Raw genomic sequence first — 21934 nt, 5'->3', positions numbered from 1 at the left:
AAGGCAAATTCTAGTTGAATAATGACGGAGAAAGGGAACAATCCTAATACTAGTAGATGGACTTTAAAGCCAGTTATCCAGAGCAATGGTGGGTTGTTTTTTTTCAGACTTCAGGTAGACTACAATTCATCAAGGTTACTTTGATCTGGATTTCTGCCCCAAACAAAGAAGTAGTCACAGCAATCTCAGCACCTAATTCTGTGATTATATTAATAACCTTATCTTCCTATATTCAATGACATAGATTCTTTCTCTATGATCATTTAACAGTTGTAAGTAAAGCTAATGTATATAACTGAGTAGAGTCCTAGCTTTTCCAATAATGTCACAATGATATGAAAAGTGGTTAGGGTGCAAGTTAGAAACCTGAAGACTGACTTCTAGTCCTTCCATAGGCATGGAAGTCAATTGTTGACTTAGGGACAGACTCTCTCTCTCTCAGTTCAACCCACCACACAGGGTTGTTGTTTTGGGAAAAATAGGAAGAGAAACGAGTATTAGCTATCTTCACTACTTTGAATTATCTATAATAATAGTAATAACATCCAGCACACTGAAGTACAAAAAAAAGTTAGAAATGAATACATCAAGAGAGTGAAGATCTTAAAAGTCCAAACTCAGTGAAGCAAATACGATCAAGGCAATGAATACCTGGCCAATTCCACACATTAGATACATAACTGGAATAGCAGACCAGACTCAAGCAGAACTAAGAGGCCCTGGACAGGAAGATCAGAAAAATAATGACAATGAATTATGCCCTTCATCCATGCAGTGATGTTGACAGGCTCTACTTACCAAGGAAAATGAGTGGGCACGGAATGTTGCAAGTACATCAGATGGTAGAAGAAGTAAAAGAGGCATTTAAGAATATATGGAAGATAGTGAAGAAGGAAGGTCTACTGCGTATTAGAGAGACCAAACTCACCCTAAAAGAAAGACCAAGTGAAGAACAGAAAGGAGACATGGAACAAAATATTTCATGGCCAGTACATTAAAAAATAGCAGGGAAAGCAGATAATAACAAGACCTGGCAATATCTAAGAGCAGGAAATTTGAAGTAAGTGACAGAGGGGTAATTATGACTGCATAAGACCAAACCTTAAGAACAAATACATACAAACTCAGCAACAGGTAGAAAGTGTCACCTCTGCAAAGAAGTGGAAGATACAGTGGACCATCTGATTAGCTGCTGTAAGAAGATCACAGAGATTGACTACAAGCAACAGTATGACAAAGTAGCAACAATGGCACATTGGAAGATGTGCAAGAGGTATCATTTGCCTGCTAGCAAGAATTGGTGGGACCATAAAATAGAGAAAATCCTAGAAGCTAAAGTGCTTTGGAATTTTAGCATTCAAACAGACAGGTACCTGCAACACAACACCACAGACTTAACAGTTGTTGATAAGAAAAACAAAAATATCTGGATGGTAGGTATGGCATTACCTGGAGACAGCATAATCCGAGAAAAGGAACTGGAGATGATAACAACATACAAAGATCTGTAAACAGAAATAGAAGAAATATGGCAAAAGAAGGCATCCGTAGTCCAAATAGTCATAGGCGCCTTGAGTGCAATCCCAAAGCAACAGGAGCACCACTTGAACGCAATGAGCATTGACAAATTCACCTTTAGTCAATTGCAAAAGGCAACTGAACAACTCACGTCCTGCGACATTAAAACAATTAAACATCCATATATGCCTATCCCAGATCCTTGGAAAGACTCAGTAGGCAGACAAAAATGCCAAATCTAGACAGATCATCTGGCTGACTATGCAGTGGATTATAATAATAAAAGCAAGATTTGAAAATGGCTATTATTCCTCAGTAGTATTATGTGAAGGATCTGGGGTTCTGAACCTGAATGTGAGAAGTGTAATTACCTAACTTGGCTCAAATCTCCTTCTGCAACAGGGCCCTTGAGAAATAATCTAACCTTGCTGCTCAAGAAATTGTGCTACAATCTGGAGATTAAAGGAGCACAATAGGGCAGCCATATTCATTTGCTTTTGTTCAGTTTTTTCAAGGTATTTTTGTACTCAGTGTACAACAAATAATAAGAACAAAATTGCTTTAGACAGCAGCAAGAATATATCCAGCCATTGAAGCATGAGTGGGCCTTCATAATAGTTCTCAGATGTGGATTCATTGTGGCTGACTCATGTTTCACATTAAGCTATGGTTTGTTTAACTCTGTTTATTGAACATAGTAGGCAAGATTCATAGGAACAGTTAGCCCAAACTGAGCAAATCATATGATTGTTGAAGCTGTGATATGTGACCCCAGCCTTCATGTTTAAAAACACATTTCTATTTATATAGTTATGATTTGCTGCTGCAGACAGTGTTAGAACACTAATAAATCACAACCATGATACAAAATGTGAAGTTTCTCTTAACACAATGGCTACCTTCATATACCTAAATCCCTTTCCAGAATTGTTCCCCCCCCCCCCCCTTGGTTATACAAGATATTGCCAAATTCAAGCATTTTGCCTAAAGGAGCAATTCTAGTCTTGCTCAGCTGACATTTTGAGATGTTAAGATACAGGCTTGCTCCATTTTTTTAAAAAAGCAAAAAATAGCTATTTTAGGAGTGACAAAAAATAAAAATTATTCTTGAACAATGGTTTAATTATGTAAGTTCAGACTGTGTGAGTTTCAAAGAAGCTTTCATTGTTGCAACAATGAAAATTCCTTTGAAATAAAAATAGCAGTTTGAGAGAACTGATTTCTTTTAAACAACCTGATAGTGAGAGAAAGAGCCTCCTCTGAACCCCAACATTCATAAGGTTGTTGAGGCACCATCATGGTTGCTGTTGCAGACAAAAATGTATCTAATTCCTTTCACACACTTAAGTTTCATAAAATCATACATTGTATTAAAGGCTCTCACACTTAAACTCACACTTATCAGACTTGGAGTGCAACTCTCACTATTTCCAGTAATTATTACTATTAATTATAATACATTTGTTAAAAAATTAATATGGGCTAATAATGGGATTAGTAATCTTAACTATTACTTAATAGTTAGCTAAAATTACTAATCCACTATAAACCCATATTATTTCTAAAAATGCATTATAATTTTAAAAACCTTTGACATTTACTTTCTCTATTTACCTAGAAAGGCTGAAGGTAATCCTCAGTTAATGATGGTAATTGGGTTTGTTTCTAGGCAACGCTGTCATAAAGCACAACATCATGTGATACACACACACACACACACACACACACACACACACCTTAGCAATGGGAAATCCAGCACTCCCAATTGTTAAGCAAATCACAGAGGTTATGAAATGATCATGGAACTTATAGTTGAAACTTTTCCAGGAGATCTGCCTCCATCGTGTTCCTTCAGGATTTTCCATGGCTGCTCCCATCACTGCTGTAATTGAGTCCATCCACTTTGCTGGCGGTTGTACTCTTCTTCTCTTTTCTTTCAGTTGAAATGGAAGAGAAACATAATTGATGCTAATACTTGTGTTTTCTTACATTTTCTCTTAATTCCACAGTAGATGTTACTGTGCCCCTACTGTCTTATGATTTACTGACAGGACTCTTTTTGTTCAGTTGTAAACGCCTCAGTTTGCCTTAAGTCAGTGTTGACCCACCTGGATGGGTCCCTGCCATTTTCAGAACAAATTTTAAGGAGTGGTTGGCCATTGCCTGCTTCCTAGGGCTGAGAGAGAGAGAGAGCAATTGATCTAAGATCACTGTTGGCTTTTTTCCTAAGCTGATGGTAAGCACCGGATGCCAAAATGCTCTCTATCTCAAGTATGTGATATCTTTATAGTACATGGACTAAGTGCCAGTGCCTTTTTTATTTAGCATTATCTCCATTCACTTTATGTCCTCCAGAATCCCCCAAATCACTAATACCCCTCTTTCAATATTTTTTGCCTTAAATGGTTCCTCTCCCCTCTGTTTTGTTTTCCAATGTTGAATCACTCGCAAAGATTTCTGTTTTTCCCTCCCTTTCCTTAGGGAACCTGAGTCAATCCTTTTTCACATACTATTTTCTATTAAAACCTCTGCTAAAAAATTTCTTCCAGTCAAATTTAAGACTCTATTACTTGTAAACTTCCATATGATTTTCTGGGACTTTCCTTTCCCGATACCTCTCTATCTCTTACATTGATAATGTCTTCCCATTTTTTCCTTCTCAATTTTTTTTAAAAGCTTTAAATATCTCTCTTTTATCAATGCTGCTACTTATACAATCCACATGATGGCACATCTATCTCCTCACCTTTTTTTAACCATACTTAAACCTCTGCTTATTATTTTTAAGCTCTAATAATCAAAATCAATTTTTCAACGCCCATCTTTTCTCCTTCAGTATGATTAATCTTTCCTCTGGCTCTTCTTTTCACCTTCAGTATGATTAATCTCTCTCTCTTTCTCTCCTGCCACTCCCTCCTATTAGAATGCCTGGGGTTTTTCTAGATGGGCAAAAGTACCCATGGTTCATATTCAAAAAGAATATGAACTTGCAGAGTTAAAACAAAATATAAGTGAGGCCACATTACGATCATTAATTTTCCAATTGATTATATCTATTTAAGTTCCATATTACAGAAACATGTACAATGTGCTGAGTCTCATACTGGAGAACCACTGTTTACATAGCTGTCTAATATTTGCCAATAAGTGCTCATAAATCTCAGAATTGAACAGTTCACTGAATAGTTTTGTATACATTGTCAGCGCTGACAAAACATTTAGCTTTTAGATCAATAGATCTATGCAGAAGCACTTACATACTATCTAGCTGTTGTGGGCAATGAAACTTGTCTCCTCTCTTTCCGGCCCCAGAATGTAAAAATATCTTCTGCATAGGTAGGCACACAGGTAAGTAGGACATCTCCCTCATTGTATGGAAAAGGTTATTCCCAAGTTCTTATATTTCAATACTATGAATTTGATTTGTTGATTGTATTTTTAAAGTTATAAGTCACAGAGGGGAATTGTACTCTTGTGGTTTGAGAGATCTATAGGCCCTATGGAAGAAAGAAATTCAGAGAGCTAGTTTGGTCTAGTGCAGAGGTGGGTTGCTCTCGGTTCAGCCTGGATCGGGTGAACCAGTAGTAGTGGCGTTGGGAGGTTCTGCCTATCCACCTGGACGATTCTGCACATGCACAGAAGTGTTGCGCACGCTAGCATGAGCGAACCGGTAGTGCCGGGATTTGGAACCCACCTCTGGTCTAGTGGTTAAGATAGAAGGTAAAAAGTGGGAGACTATGAGCTCTAGTCTGGCCTTAGCCATAAAAGCAAGCTGGGTGACCCTGGGCGAGACACTTCCTCTCAAACCAACTCATCTCACAGAGTTGTTGTAGGGAAAATAGGAGAAGGAGGGATACTTTTACCACCTTGAATTATTTGCAAAAAATAGTCAAGGCGGGGTACAAATCCAGATACAAATACAAAAATAGATTTAGCTACATACTATGCAATAAACACAGTATAACATTTTGCTTTGGAGTCCAGTGATTCTCAAGATTTTCTCCAAATTTAAAAGAGACATAATCTAACCACCTGTCCTTACCAGCCTGATACTTCTCCAACTGTTTTATACTTCCAACAAATATATTCTGCTTCATATTGTGGTCCTTTGAAACTTTTTCAAATTTGAATTTTCTATATAGATAGCTATCTGCTATCAGACTATCATCCTTTCTTATTACACTTTTTAGTAAAATTGTTTATTAAAACTTTTGAAAAAGATTAAAAACTAACAAGAACTAATATAAAGTGCAGAAAAGAGGGAAAGGGGAAAAAGAAAAGAAAAATGCAAAAAGAAAGAGTGAAGCAAAATAGAAAGAAGTAGCTTTTGATTTTCTCTGCAGCAAATATAAGTACAAGTACAAAATGTATCTTTCACTCTATGGGTACAAAGAAAAGCTCTGTCTATTATCTATTTTTTCAAATCATCAATTCACTTGACAAATGTCTTGGTTAGCAACAGAAATTTTGGGCTCAATTATGGTCGAAAGTCAAGGATTATCTTCACAATCTGATATCCTGGTCTATCTGGAGCAAGGATAATGAAATAGAGAAGTTTTTAAAAGATAGCTATTTAAATGTATTAAAATATGTACATACTTGAATAGTAATTACATTAAATAACTATATATTGAATTGTAACTATTTATTTCAAAAATAATATACTATATACTTTTTTTCCTTTTTAAGCACTTTCTATGTGTGTTTTTATTTAACAATGTGTGTATTTTTAGGGGGGGGGTATTTTTCTTTTGTCATTATTTTAAACAGCAATAAAAAATATTTGCCACAAAGGAAATGTCTCTTTATCTGTAGATTAATTACTTCCAAAAGTGTTTAAGAAATGTGAATAGATGGACTCTTTGTCCACAAAGGATACATTAATTATTGTGAGTATAGATGGAATCCAACAATATCCAGCTGTTCAACTCCCATAACAACTGCAAAAACTTTCATTTCTGCAGTTTATGCATGAGGACTGTGGGTTATTTCACAGTCTCTTTGACCCAGAGAGATTTCATCGCTCAGCAACTGCCCTCCAGCCAGAACTCATGCCCATAACAAATCTCAGCTCCTTTGGAGATGTTAGTCCACCAGAACCCTCACTGGAAGCTCCATCCTTTTATGTTATAATTATTGCTCTTTGACATCAAACCTCCTAGCCAGAGAAGGAGGATGTTTCGAGTTTGAGGCCCGATATACCTTAAGATAAAGTGAAGTATATTACTCATTTTGCACCAGAGAACTTGCACAAAGAGTAGCATAGAACTGCTTTCCCTCTGCACCTGTGCTTTCATCTGCTAATGGTTTCCTAATTAGCAATAATTGTCTCTTGTCTGCCCTAGAATCATGAAGCACACTGAACCTGCCATCAGAAATCACAACCAAGTGGTCTTATAATCAAGACCTAATTAAGAAGAAAATGCACACTTCATTATCTTATGGCATGTGTTTTGTTACTGCAAACGTAATTAATTAGAGTTCAATCAATCCAAAAATGGCTTGTTCTTTCCTTACTGTGGATGTGATGGTAGGAAGACAAGTTTGGTCTTTGGAGACTTCCCTTTCTTCTGTAGCATATGGAATTCCTCACTGTGAACGGGATTCAGTCTAGTTTCCAGAAGACCAGTAGAGGGAACTGTGATAGGTGAACTCCTACAGGCTCCTTTCTTAGTTTAGAAGCAATAAAAATAAAGGAAAAAAGAGAAACTGTTTCATTCAGTGTACAACTCAGAAAGTTTCATTATATATTAGAAGATTAATATTAGTCTTTCAAAGTAGGCCAGGTCAGTAAACAATCATCCTATGAACTACTGGAACTCTACTTCATTGTTATGAACTATATCAACAGCATCCTGAAATCCTGACAGATTTCCCTTCCTTTCCTCTTATACAAAAAAGGCTCAAGGCAAGGTAGTCTTGGGTTTCTTCCTAACTGGAGATTGTCGGCACCTGGATGGGGGTCAGCAGGCTTTGACTAAACTCTGGCAAGACTAAACAGTTTTGGGTACTCTGGGATCTGGGACTTCGTCTTCTTTGACTCTGAATGGGGTGGCACTGCCCCAGATGGATCCGCAATCCAGAGGGTTCTCCTGAACTTGTGACTCCTTCTCAAAGAGCAGGTGCAATTCCGGCTAGAAGAGCCTTTGCACAACTTTGGGTTGTGTGCTAAATGTGGCCTTTCCTGGATCAGGATTCCCTGAGTTCAGTGGTTCAGGTGTATGGTAAAATATTCTTTCCTTAAAAAAATACTTTGTTAGAGGTCACTCCTTTCGAGTAAATATTTATTTTCTACATCTCTTTCATTTCATTTTAGGGCAAGCGTTATAAAAACTCTTTGGAGACTGTGGGAACTCCAGATTCCAGCCGATGCCGGAGTGAAAAGAAAGCCATTAAGTAAGTCCCAGTAGGAACTATTGGAGTGAATGGGTTTGAGGTGTTTGAATTAGTGATTGCATAAACCTACATCAAAAAGGATAGGTTTGATATTATACCTTCAAGCTACCTTGCATTTGAAAACAAGGCACTTCCAGTCATTTTGATTCCAGTGGTCCAAAAGTTACATTCCTATCTGTTCCACAACCTTATTACACCAAATATACATGCAGCTATACTCCTTATACTCTTGCACATTATTCATATTGTTCACTTTGGGTTAATTGTTCCTCTGTTTCCATAAACACCACGTTGTTCTTTGACCCCCCTCATCAGATAATTTTCTTTCATTATTTAGCATACTAATATTTTTCCTTGTATTAGCTTAGCACATTGACTTACCTAGATAGTGGCCTTCCTTCCTTTGTAATATCCCACATCTCATTATTCTAGGGTTACTGCATACCTCAAGATTTCAAAATCTATTTAATTCTTGTTATCCATCTGCCTTCCATCCTGCTAAAGGCCCATTCCATGTACAATTATTATCCGTTCCATTAACGCTGCCCCTTATCATAATCTCCTATCTTCTTTTTTTAAAACATAGTCTAACTTAAGGAACCACAAAAAGGAGGCCTTCCTGTTAACTGTTAGCACATGAACAATCAACTGAATATAAATCATCCCAACAGTGTTTCCTGCTATTGTGAAACATATCTTGTAGGCATCATTTCAAACTATTCATTTGTCTATAAAAGCTAACACATGCAAACATTGTAAAATTGTTTTATCTTTTGCATGTTTTATCAAACAATTTGTAAATGGCTAACCAATTTCATCCAGACACATTCCTCTTTTTCAGATCGTATCTTCTTCCCCAATTATTAACAAGATGGCTAGATTTCTAAGAAATGTCCAATGTTATTTAATGTGTAAGCAATTCTCACTTGTTATGTTCTGGTCAGCTGAAAAGATTAATGTTTCTTCCATCTTTTGGCAAATGATAAATTCTCTATCTGGAAGAGCAGTCAATTGATGTTTTCAGTTTATGGTCCTCCAGATCTTAATAGATTACAACTCCAAGCAGTCCCAGGAACATAGCTGATAGGGAAGGGTGCTAAAAATTGTAGTTGAGCAACATCTGAGCCATATGTTCCCATTCCTGCAATAGGACTTAATCTCATGGCCAGGTGTAATATCAAATTTAGCATCTAGAGGAATAGATAACATTATGCAACCACATAGATGTTTATATGGAAGCCTCTGTAATATGTGATTTTGACGTACAGGTTTAGTTACACAGAAAAGAATCAAACCTATCCTTTGGACCTTGCATATGAAAACAAAATAAGGACACATTAATAGTAATTAATTTTCTTCTGGCATATGATGCTATTGTACCAAACAGTGGGATACTAAAAGCCCTTATAGTTATCTCAGTTATTTCCTTGATAGAGCAATATAATTCTACACATACCTCAGCTGACAATGGATCATCATTCATCCATTTCTTTTACTTCATATTGCAAGGATATTTTAAGGTGAGTTAAATTTTTATGATCATTGCACATAGCAACAGATCACAGTGAAATAATATTTCTCTGTCATGGTCCCATTATTTGAATTTTTTATATCTAGGCTCCCTTGTAGTGGGACTGAATATAATCTCATCTTCAGGAATGGTTAAAAATGTTACACTCTGGAAAGCATGATTAAGTAATAATTTCCATAAAATAGCTGTTTCACCTTCTGATATAATCACACAAGCTTCCCTTGGTTCTTCTCTGACATCTGCCTATGGGATTCCCAAATCTAATTTTCTACACTAAAGAATGCTATAGAGTTTTGAGATTTGCTTGATGACGTTCAATGGAAAAGCTGGATGAAGGAACCTTGGTGATTGGCCCTAGAGCTATGGTGATTTAGTAAAAGAAGTGTTACCTTAAAAAGTATGGACACCTGCAATTCTGCCTCTACATCTTCAGATGGGTTGATAAAATCAGTTGATAAAATTTCTGTCCCTTTGTGTGCCTTCATGTTTGTGCATGCCTTTATGTGTAATTTGTGCATATATATATATAAAACTGTGTATATAGCTATTTATGTGTTTGTGTGTGTGAAAATTATGTATATATGTATGTTGAAGATATGTGCTCATATATACAGTCATTTGTTAATTCCTGGATGCATGGTCTCATCAGTAGCTTATGGTTCTAGGTGACACTATTAGTCAGTCCCTCAGTTAAATCAGACCAATTGGTGCCATGCTCCAAGGCCATTATAAATGTGTGAACCTGATAGTTATTTCCCTCTTGCTTTTGATCTCATGTCTGGAGGTTACAGATAATTATGCTGAGAGTAGAACAAGACCACTACAAACAATAGTCCTAAGATCTTTCTGCAGCTCCAAAATGTTCACTTCTTAGCTCCATATTGAAAAGGTTCTACAAAAACTCTGCCCCAAAGGCATTTGTACCCAAAGTGGGAAACGGGCAGGCAGACATAATGGAGAGGTTGGTTTCTCTACTTTTTTGCAATACTTTTCATTCCCCCCCCCAATTCTTTGTACCTTGTGGATGAGCCTTGAGTTCTTTGATGAACCTCAGCTGTCCTTTATAGCAAGCTTTTCATCTTCCCTCTATACATGTCTCAAGAAGCCATCTACAGGCTTTTAATTCTTGCAAATGGCAAGGACACTAAGTGAGTGGTAAGAGAAGTGGATGCAAGCAGGTAGCCTGCAAAGAACCTTTGATGTCTCTAATGAACTTGTTAGACAACCACTTGACTTCAAAAGCTATTGTGAAGTTGCATATGTTGTGACTCACTTGCCATTGGAGGCACTCTTACATTCAGGAGGAGATGGTTAGTTAGGCTCTAGCTGTTTACAGAACGGGTGATATAACCTACTTAGCAAGCACTGTGAGCCCACAAACTCCAGCCTGAGGCAGAGCACCCTCCTTCTGCTCTTTCTGCACAGCTGAGCAGAAGATCTACATGAGGAAATGCCACGTCCCCCAGGCTGAGCAGGCCTCTTCTTGAGGACAAGGATGTAAAGGTTTATCACTTCCCATGTTTCAAAGCTGTAATGACAAGGACAGGAAGAACATTCCAAGCCAGCCTCTTGCTTCAATTAAGATATTTTTTCCTGTTCAAGGGACCACTATTGCCCCTCCCCATTCCTTCAGAAACAATTTGAAGCCAATCCACAATTGTGTTTGTGCTTATCAATTTAAAATGGCCAAGAACAACACTGAAGGTTGTGAGCTTACTGGAAGGTTATTAAAGATGTGAGCCAGGAGAATGGTTGTGGAAAGAGAATAGAAGAATGCCAATAGAAGAATGGAGTCAATGTAAAGCTGTAACAGTTCAGGTTTAAAAAAAATACTAGCTTGGCTGCAATTTCAGGTACATGCAAATGACCTGGATCTGGAATACAACTATTACCATAAATCAATTAGGTTCAGAACAGATTCTTCTGCTGCAAAGACCGTTTGTGGAAGTGATCCTAGATTCAGTATGACAACTGAGCATTGACTAAGGTTTCTCCATAACCTTGATGCTGTTTTCCCACCATCACTTTGTTATACAGCTGATGAAAGAAATCTAAAGAACTTCCTAAGGATAATTTTCTTTTGGAAATTGTCTCATGGGCTTTGCCAATTAACTTATTCTCAAGGATCTTTGCTAATTGGGCAAATAGGTTCTTTTCTCCAGTTAGATGCACCAATTCTGCACAGGAAACTGGAAAAGATTCTTTCTCTGCACAACAGCATTAGTTCTAGCTAATGTTCCCACTATTTTATAAAAAGTTATTGTCCAAGATACTGCTTTGTTTTCCATACTACCCACTTTGGATGGGAAAAAAACACAGGAAGGCAAAATTCCCCAAAAGGAAGAGTACAGGTAAGAGACAAGGTAGAGTCCTGAGGAAACAGTCTCAGAGTCATTTAACTGAGGTTTCTTTAACACGAATCCCTCTCTCTCTTTTTCATTCTCCCTTACCATCAGCTCTGGGGATGCCTGCTCCTATCTTTTTTCAGCTTTGCCTTACCTATATATCATCTGAGTGTGTATGTGTGTTTGTGTGGACTCATGGGTATAAGGCACAGAGCTTTACCTTCCACAGGAGGAGAAGTCAACACTAACCTTGCTGTCTCTTGGGTTATTTTTTTTTCTCCTTCCTCCCCTTGCAGGAATTTAGATTCTCTCTCTTGTATTTCCCTTTGTTTTTTTTTCTCCCCTCTCACCGGCTGATCTAGTGATCTAGACAGAGACTTTTGGAATAACAATGACAACACAGTGCAGCAGAAATGGAGTTCCTACCCTCCCAAGGAGTTTATACTAAACATATCACCTTACGCCCCATATGGTGATCCACGACTTTCCCTCAAGTGAGTCTCTCTTTAACTGATTTGATCATACATAGTGAGTATATGCACACCTCTTTCCCACCTACCCCTCCCTGCTTTCCTCTTCCCCCTCCCCTTCTCTCCCTCCCCTGCACTCTTCTCCCTCCCCATGGACATATGGCCATGGAGACGAGCAACCCCTCCTCCCTTCTCTTTCTATCCTGCTCTTTCAGTGGTTCACAACTACTGGTTGGTACCTTGGAATATCAGGCTTGTGTTTCCATTTCTCCAGGAACTCTCCTATTACCTGGGTCTCAAATTTTGGTCCCAGTGAAATGGAAAATTCTGTGTTAGTAGGTTTGTTGAAACCAGATTAAATCATTGACTCATTAAAGTTTGAGGTAGTCAATCATAGAGCCGGTTTAAAAGGTGGGTTTGGACCTAATAAAATCCATTATGGTTTCAGCTAACTGAACGGGTTGGCACTGGATTGCAACTTAAATCCTTAAATCCACTCCAAAAGCCATTGCATTCCTTTTTTTAAAAAAATTAAGGACTTAGCCCAGGTTTTTCCCCTACTAAACTTATATGGTGCTTCCAGTGGTTTGAGAACCACTGCTTAGCAACTCACTGACAAAGTCCAGCACCTCCCCTCCCTGCACCCTAGTTCCTTTGGCTCTCCTCTCCCTCACCCACCCACTCCTTTTCTGCAGCACAGGATGGGGTTGCCCGTTTTGGTCACCCTCTCAGCGTATTCTCTGCATCTGCACTGTGTGGTGGTGGTGATGGTAGTGGTAAGCTCTCTCACTAACATTGCTTTTTTTTTTCTCCCTTCGCCTGCACAGTGCCTCTCCTAACGGTCTTATCCATTGTTCAACCCTTCGTTGTCTATGGAATTAACTTTGGCTGCAATCATAACTTCACAAGCCAGGGCTGCCTTCTGCCTTTGACTGGGACAAAGGCTCCCCTTGGCCCTTTCTTTTGCAGTGCTGATCTCTCTCTTTCTCTCTGTCTCTGTCTGTCTGTCCCTTGTCTGTCTCTCTTTTCTCGTTCTCTCTCTCTTTCTGTCTGTTCTCCTCTTCTTCATGTGACCTCCTTCTCATTGCCACCTGCCACCTCTCTTTCCTGACATACCATAGTGGCTCATTGCTGTCAGGTGCAAAGTTGGCTGCCTCAGCCACAGCTGGGTTGGCAGGAGAGCGAGAAGGATGCCACGGAGAGAGGCAGCAGCTCCGAGAGGACGGCATGAAGAGCAGCGTGTCTGCCCACAGCGAGCCCAGCATTGGGAAGGCGGGGAGAGGCCGATGGCAAATGGTGCAGAGCCAACTAGCAGCAGGGAAGCTCAGCTTATCCAAGTGAGTGAGAGTGCATCCCAGGACTGGCATGACCTGGCCTGCTGGCCCCAGAGGCATTGCAGTTAGGCGCATGGAACATAAACATGTCCAAATCCCATAATGAACTTTCTGCCGAAGCCCAGACAAGCACTGAAAAATATAAGGGCTGTCATAATGACACTATAACAGAATAGTCATAGTGTGGTGGGGATAAATAAATCTTGAGGCAGATGGTTGTGTTCTTCAATAAAAAAAGGTGGTTAAAGGCTTGAGAGAAGAGCTTTTTGACTTTTTAATGCTTTGAGATAGATTGCACATATATAAGCATGTAAAAGCTGGTCTCCGGTTGGGTCAATCTAAAAGTCTTTCGACAGCAGCTTTTTCATCAATAGCTATATTGCTGGGTCCTTCAGAGTAAATATACTGTGAGGCACAACATAATTCTAGAGTATAATCTTTAGTCATGTGATTTATTCCCATCCTTCCACAGTCACAAAAGCATTCAGTACCTTGAGCAAAAAAAAAAGTGTTCATATAATCCATCAATTTCTAAATCTAACTTAAATCCAGCTTTCATTGTTTACTCTTTTGCAAGAGAATCACATTGCAATATCTCAAAACTGGTGTGCTGTTGTAGAAGGGAAGGAACAACTGACTAGTAAAGCACTTTTTTGTATCAGATATTCTCTAAGGAACTCCCTCCAAGGAATTTCTCTGTGAAACCTATTATCGCATTATGTTCTTAGTCACAGGCCAAAGACTGATGACCTGGAATAGGGGTTGTACATTTGATGTTAGATAAATTTATTGTAACTAAACTGGAGAAAAAATGAGGGACTGGAAAATATCCATAATTTATTGCATTTGCTTCTTTATTTTCCTCATTTTAAAAAAAGTGTCTGACAAGGAAGGAAGAAACAATGGAAGCTGAGTCTGGCTAAATTCTAGTGTTAAATATAAACCTAAACCCTAATGGCCAACCTTCTCTTAGTAAGGATTCTTTTATGGAATCATTAATTTGCATTTACCAGACGCTTTTGTTGGTCAACATCTTACAAACAGTTTTGGTATTGCCAAATTCTACTCCTCCTTTTATTGCCTTTGCTGGTTCATGTGCTCTGATTAGGTAAAGGGAGACAAGGGCAGCAGCTTCCACTTAGTCTATGTGTGACAATATGGATTGGGTCCAAGAAGAAAGATCAAGCTAGTAGAAAGGAGAAGAGGCAGAAATAAAGGTCTTGCTAGAGAGGAATACCCACTTCAGAATCTTTTCCTCAGAACCCCATAAAAACCTGAAGTGCAAATTACTAATAGTTACACATTGTTGCACATGGTGAAAGAGCTTTGGTATATCTTATGCTACGCAGTTCCCACCCCTGAGACAAAGGCACATGCTGGGGCAAAGGCAGTTTTCATATCAGCATGTGCTGCTTTGATGGAAACAGCATACAAATCTCATGCTGGATGAAGTAATAGGATAATGATTTTATCATGGATATTTCTGCCAATCGTTATTTTCAAAATGATTATATTTCATTAGTCCACGGAGAATGAAATGTGCTTGTTAAATCAGTATTAAGGGCTTGTAAGCTTGGAGACCTCAGAGCTGATAAAGCTGCCATTGACACCACAGCCAAGCTCACCTTGCTCTTCTATGACTTGCACAATTACATTGTGGCTCTTCTCATGATCCGTGGAATCCAACACATTTGTCAGTGACCCAGTAGATCTTGCTCTATTCTCTGTCCTCCCCATGAGACCAGTTATCAGGCTAGTATCTCTAAGTTCCAGTTTCGGTGAAAGGTTCCTCAAGCTGGATCTTTTTCATTTCCAACAATTTGGAAACTTTCCTTTAGAGGTTTTTAAGCATATGTGACAACTCTTTGATGGAGTTCATGGAATTCAGCATGGTCAATATCGGATCTGTCTGTGGTCTCCTCTCAAAGCAGTGATCTCCTTAACTTAAACAATGTGTGCCCTGGGATCATTTTGGAATTGTAAAGAATCAGCATCCCTTGGGCAACTCTTCTGATCTCTAGGTCTTCAAGACATGGCTTTATATATGTTAATGAATACAGAAATGTGTGAGGGAAGTTGTTTTGTAATGCTGTTTCCCACTCTATTCTCAACTGCAAGATCATGGTATCTAAACAGAGTAATATCCTCAGAAATACATGTCCATTATCAGAAGTGGCTTGGATTGATTAGACTAAGTTGAAAGATTTCTTATTCCTATGATAGAATGTTTTATCATCCCTATAAAGGGAAGCAAAGATTTGTCCTAAGAGATATATGTACCCACAGATTCATTCACTCAGCGGGTCTTACAGCTACCCAGAATGTACATGCAGCTCAGTTTACTTTCTTTATTTTCTTTTAAAACCATTGGATTTGTGATAACTTCCAGGACTCTATTCTACCTATTTCAAAACAAAAACAAAACAACAGGTTCCCTTTATTCTATCACCATTTATTATCGTGCCAAAAATGTAAATAAATATTTGGGGAAGAAAGTGTAAATAAATACATAAGCAGTATATTAATATTTTCCAGACATTTAGTCCCAGACGTAGAGGGTTTTTGATCATATAGCACTTTCTGTGGAGTAAATCAATCTGATATACATACATACATACATACATACATACATACATACATACATACATACATACATACACACACACACACACACATACATACACACACATACACACACACACAAACACACACACACCTCCTATTGAAGACTCTTGTCTCTGTATCTGGCATTTGCGTTTTTGTGACTGTGTGCTACTGTGCTTTGCCTGTCTGGCTGAGATAGCCCTTCTGTCTGTCTGCTTGCACAGTGACCCTGTGATATAAACTGGATGGGAGCCATCAGAGGTAGCTGTATATATATGTCAGACGGCCAGGTGTGGCAGATACAGGCCTTAGAGCACTGGGGCTTCTTCCCACCCATCATTACCTTGATAGAAATGCATGTGTTCTACTTACTCCCTGACCAGAGGAGCCAATTTTAGTTTCCTATGACTGAGAGGCTGAAAATTGAACTAATTTAGGATTTGATAAAAAAAAACAGAAATGAGGTCACTACATGTGGAGCAAGCAGGGAGGAGAAAGGCTGATTTCTGCCTTTGCCTAGCAGGAGGATGTTAAGCTAGAGGCAGCCAGTATATAAGCAGAAGTACTTAAAACCAGAGTAGGAAATGGATAGAGTGTGACTCATTTCTTACACAGATTTTCAGTTCTTCTTTCTCTCTCTGCCTCTATCTATCTATCTATCTATCTATCTATCTACCTATCTATCTTTCTATCTTTCTATCTTTCTAACTTCACATCTTCACCCTGTAAAAAGTCAGCCATTATATTGTTATGACTTCCCTAAGCAATTCTGCTGATTTGAGTAAAGCCAGGGTCAGCAGCAAAATATGCTAGATCCCAACTGCTATGAGATCTTAGTTTCTGAATATCCTTAGTTATACTTAAGAACCTGTTTATTTTTTTACACTAGTGACATATGACTATTTTGTGACTACTCACCCCATGTGGCTGCTCTAGAAAAAGTATTAGGAGCAATAAGACTGGTGGGTGATCAGCTGACTGTGCTCCTCTCTGCTTTCACATGTTCGCCTTCCTGGATCAGTGGTTGGCTGCCTTTGTGAGATACTCAGACAAATGGCTAGCCGTGCTTTTCAGGGAATACTGTACCCAAAAGTATCTTTTCTAATGGGAATAGTTTCACCAGTTTGCTTATTCAACCAACCCGTCCTATTCTGCTGCTTTACATTGGGTCGTGCATTTTCCAAACTTCTTTTTTGACCTGTTCAAAAGTCCAGTTTTCCATTTAATTGCAAGCGTGGTTGTTTATAAATGGAGTTCAAGTATTTTTTTTTTTAAAAAAAGAAGCTAAATCGAAACACATTCTACCAAAACACATATTCTGTGTTTCAAATAGATGAGGCAGATGAATGGTCCTTGCAATCTGGACTTGATCTCGACATTGGAGGTTTTTTTTTGGGGGGGGGAGTAGTATTTCAGGCGAGAATAGTTGTATAAGATAGCTTTGTATATAGACCTTTCCCTATTCAGCCCTGGACGGAGGGCTGGAGAAAGAAACCTGTCTGAGCCCCTGACATCCTCAGCCCCCACCCCCACCATTCTTCTGATATTTTCAATAATTTAAAACTTGCACAGCATATTTAATTCCTAGCAAAATGTGCAAGGGCAGCCGCATAGTAAATGAACAGCCTTGATCATGGATTCTTTCTAATCCTGGCATGTTTCCTTCTGCGTTGTCTTATGTCATTATGATCAACCATGCCTCTTCTTCTCTTGTTGTTGGCTGTATGGGTAGCTATGTTGTGCATTGTGTTACTCAATGGCTTGTCCTGATTGGATAGTTGTGACAGCTTTCTGTACTTATTGTATTGTCTTTCAAGCTATATGTTCTGTTCTGTGCTTCACTGTTCACAGACTACAGGTCATACCTACACAAGTTCTCACACATCTACAGGTGTGTGGCCATTTTATATTTTCCCCTCTTATCTCTCCTGCTTTTTTTCCCCAACTAGGTGACTAACTACACGTAATGTGCAGATGCATCTATTAGAGTCCATCAAGCAATCTTTTACAGGTAGTCCTTGACTTATAACCACAATTGAGCCCAAAATTTCTGTTGTTAAGTGAGACGTTTGTTAAATGAGCTTTGCTCCATTTTATGACCTTGCCTCAATTGTTAAGTGAATCATTGCAGTTGATAAGTTAGTAGCCTGGTTGTTAAATGAATCTGGCTTATCCATTGACTTTGCTCGTCAAAAGGTCACAAAAGGGGGCCACACGACCTTGGAACACAGCAATGGTCATAAATATGAACTTCTTGCCATGTATTTGAATTTTGATCACACAGTCATGGGGATGCTGCAAAGATCATAGCTATGAAAAACAATCATAAGTCACTTTTTTCAGTTCTGTTGTAATTTTGAACAGTCATTAAGTGAACTGTTGTAAGTTGAGGACTACCTGTATTACAGTCACAGACCAGAATTAAAAATTGAAGCATTAAAATAAATAGAACAAAGCAGAACAAAATATAATACTATATTACAGCTAATGGTGAGATCATCAATGGGCAGCCAAAGTCTGCCCAATTTTACAGATAATGTAGTAGAATTTAGCTACACTCAAAGAAGCTGCATCCTACACTGATCCCATAGTAATAAAAGAGATCAGAATTCTCAGATATTTCACCAGGTAAGGAGTTATGATTCCATGAATCCTCATAGAGAGCACAATATAACAGGGCATGAGTTGTGGTTTCAATCACCCCTTTTTCATAGGGCCACAATCTCAGATCATATGGGACATTTTTGTATTAGCCTTCCGGAACTGCTACGGAGAGAGCATTACAACAGAGTTAGTGCCCTCTGGAATTTAAATTTCTGGCTTATGAGTTGGGAGGGGCCAACTGCTCAAGAAAATGTTCATACATAGAGCAGACATCCATTAGAAAGGCCTCAGCACCATTTTAGTTTCATGACATTAAAAAAGTCTCTTTCGAAAATACAGTTGGCAACACATACAGGGTATTTTAAGTATTTTAAGATGGGTGTGTCGTTTCTTCATTACATTTGCCTCACCAAAAAGCTTATCCAGGTTCCTTGCGTTTTTAAAGGGCAGGCCTTTTACATTCCCCCTGCTTTTGGACTCCCAGTTTCCTTTTCTGAAATAGTAATTTTTACTCAGACAAACACCCCTGTGCTTCTCTCACACTCTCTGTAGAGATGTATGTGTGTGTCACGTGTAGTTAGACTCCTAATGGCCACTCCAAGTGTTACATTTTCCAAAAAAAAAAAAAAGACCTGCCTCTTAAGATATTTGCTTAAAGGTGTGTATATCATGTAGATGCACTCATTGAGAAGCTGTTCTGGGCTGCAGATATTCTTCACTGAGTATATGCTCAATATTGCACAAAAATGTATAACTTTGTGAGATGTAAAATGACCTCCAAATCTAATCCACTAAGGGTCATAATGGGAAAAAAAGGCTGCAATTTGTTTGAATCCATAGAGACAGCCCTATGATCAAAAACTGTGAATGTCCTCCAGTCGGGTACAGCCACACCAGAAAACAGTAGCAACGTTTTCAGACAAGAGGCAATGAGCTATTTGTTCCCGTGCAATCAAGAGTTAAGAGAAAAGCTTAAGCCCACATTTTTCTCCCTTGTGATGTGCTTCTGAGTTGCTTTGGGAGGATGAACAAGATGTGATGGCAAGAAACCTGTGGTGTTAAGCTCTGGTTCTTGCCAAACAGTCAAGAAGTAAACAAAGCCCATGTCAAAGGGAGCTAGGGCAAAATCAATCAGTTGAATCTCCTCTTCATTAACTCCTCTGCTAAAAAGAAACACCTATAGCACTGATGGTGAACTTATGGCATGCGTGCCACAGGTGGCACATGGTGCTCTCTCTGTGGGCACGTAAGCCACTGCCCCAGCTGAGTGCTACCACACGTGTTCGCACCTCCCGCTGGCCAGCTGGTTTCTGGGTCACTGTCGTGCATGTGCAGTGGGCAAGCGGGAGCGCGGGGGAGAGGGGTTGCGGCAACCCACCACACCTTATTTTTGGTCCCAGGAGACATCAGGGAGACTGCTAAGCCCAAAATGGGGCATGGAGGGGGGGGTAGCGCGTGCATGCGGGTGGGACCCAGGTGTGTGTATCACGTACGCATAGTATTATGAATGCAATATTGTCCCCTTATGCAAGGACAATAAGGTTAGCCATCACTTACCTATAGATACATACTCATAGTTCTACAGAACTCTTTCCTTGGCTTCTTTTTCCCTAGCTGACCAAAATTAAGCTCAGATGGGAGTGTCAGTCATCAATAGGAAACAAATGGTGAAACTCCTGCTAACGCATCTTGTCTTCCCTTAATTCTAGAAACTCTTTGGCAATGACAGAAGCTTGATGAAACAGACGTGCTAGCAGCAAAGCTAGTTCTTCCCTCAAGCTGTTGTCTCAGTTTCCTTGCTCAAAGAGGAGATAGGACAGCGTTCAGGAACAGCAAACATTAAACTCAACACTCCTGTAGTCCAGAACCCCCTTGCCTTAGTTGTAAGGATGTCACCGTTTAGAGATTGGTTTCTGGGGCTTTCACTACAACTTCAACAGGCTGTAGAATGTGTGGTTCTCAGGCAGTTCTCAAAAGCATATAAAGTTGACAGTAAAGAGGATAGACACTATTTTACATGTAATTACCTAAGAATATTATGATGTACTCTGCAGCAAGGATCTCCAACCTTGGCAACTTTAAGCCTGGCGGACTTCAATTCCCAGAATTCCCTAGCCAGCTGGCTGAGGAATTCTGGGAGTTGAAGTCCACCAGGCTTAAAGTTGCCAAGTTGGAGACCCCTGCTCTGGAAGACAGTGCTACACCTACTCAAGAGAAAGATGGGGCTGCAACTTCACTGGGGGTTGGGGGATGGAGAACGGAGCAAGATTTGTGACAGTTCTGAGTATCGTCACCATTTCAAGAAAGGGCTTCAGAGAATGCAAATAGAGAAAGCAATTGTGGAATGTGTCACATGTCACTAGCAACCCAGCACAGGCACCAGGGAATTTGCCTTCCGAAAGCAGTCTAATTAGTTTTGAAATGAGGATTGGCAGTCTGACTCTCCTTACAAGCTTGGGAGAAGGAAAAGGAGAAGTGGCTTGTGAGCACTCTCACGCTGAACCCCAAGATTGGAAAGGATCCTGTGATCGTGGAAGGGTTACAAAATGGCCACAAGGCAGGGGAATTACGCTGCCAAAGATTCAGAATTAGAGGCACAGCTCCCAAGGACAGTCTGTCGCTTCCAACCACACCTGGCTGAGAGAATGCTGTGTTGGGGCATCTTCTCTTTAACACTCTGCTTTTCCTTCCTCCAATTTTGCCCCTTTACCTTCTTCTCCTTTTTCTCCTTTTCCTCGCCCTCCACCTCCGTAAGTTTTGAGGATTCCACCATGTCCACAGCCACTACCCTTGAGTATATCCCCACCTCAGCAGGAGACCCGAAATGCCAGCGCCCGCGCACCCTCTTGCGCCAGCAAAGCCTCCAACAGCCACTCAGCCAGCACCAGAACCCCGGCCACAGCCAGCCCACCACCAGCCAGAGCCTGGGTCACCTGCAGTCCCACACCAGCTCCTCCTCAGCCACTGGCAACCCTCGGGGCTGTCGGAGTGGTCAGTCACGGCAAGGGACCTGCGCTGCCTCCAAGCAGAGGACGGCTGGTGGCCGTAGCCGCTCCAACCCTGGGAGCTGGGACCATATGGTGGGGCAGATTCGGAACCGAGGCTTGGATATGAAATCTTTCCTGTAAGTTT

General features: G+C 39.8%; 1 protein-coding gene across 2 annotated transcripts in view; it reads left to right on the top strand.

Annotated features, from left to right (window-relative positions):
• Positions 1–21934, top strand: part of SYT7 (synaptotagmin 7) — a 257645-nt gene that overhangs the window by 168826 nt on the left and 66885 nt on the right. Inside the window, exons 3-6 of one of the 2 annotated variants that reach the window (XM_087715086.1) lie at positions 7835–7914; positions 12153–12284; positions 13382–13597; positions 21558–21926. In XM_087715086.1, coding sequence (XP_087571212.1) covers positions 7835–7914; positions 12153–12284; positions 13382–13597; positions 21558–21926 — 797 coding nt within the window. The remainder of the gene's footprint in view (positions 1–7834; positions 7915–12152; positions 12285–13381; positions 13598–21557; positions 21927–21934) is intronic. The other variant, XM_087715082.1, reaches the window with a different exon arrangement.

The sequence above is a fragment of the Thamnophis sirtalis genome, unplaced genomic scaffold (genome assembly GCF_051295495.1).
Source record: "Thamnophis sirtalis isolate CommonGarterSnake01/CBP01778 unplaced genomic scaffold, rThaSir2_p1.2 scaffold_1, whole genome shotgun sequence".
In the NCBI taxonomy this organism is placed as follows: Eukaryota; Metazoa; Chordata; class Lepidosauria; order Squamata; family Natricidae; genus Thamnophis; species Thamnophis sirtalis.
This window is presented reverse-complemented; position numbering and strand designations above follow the sequence as displayed.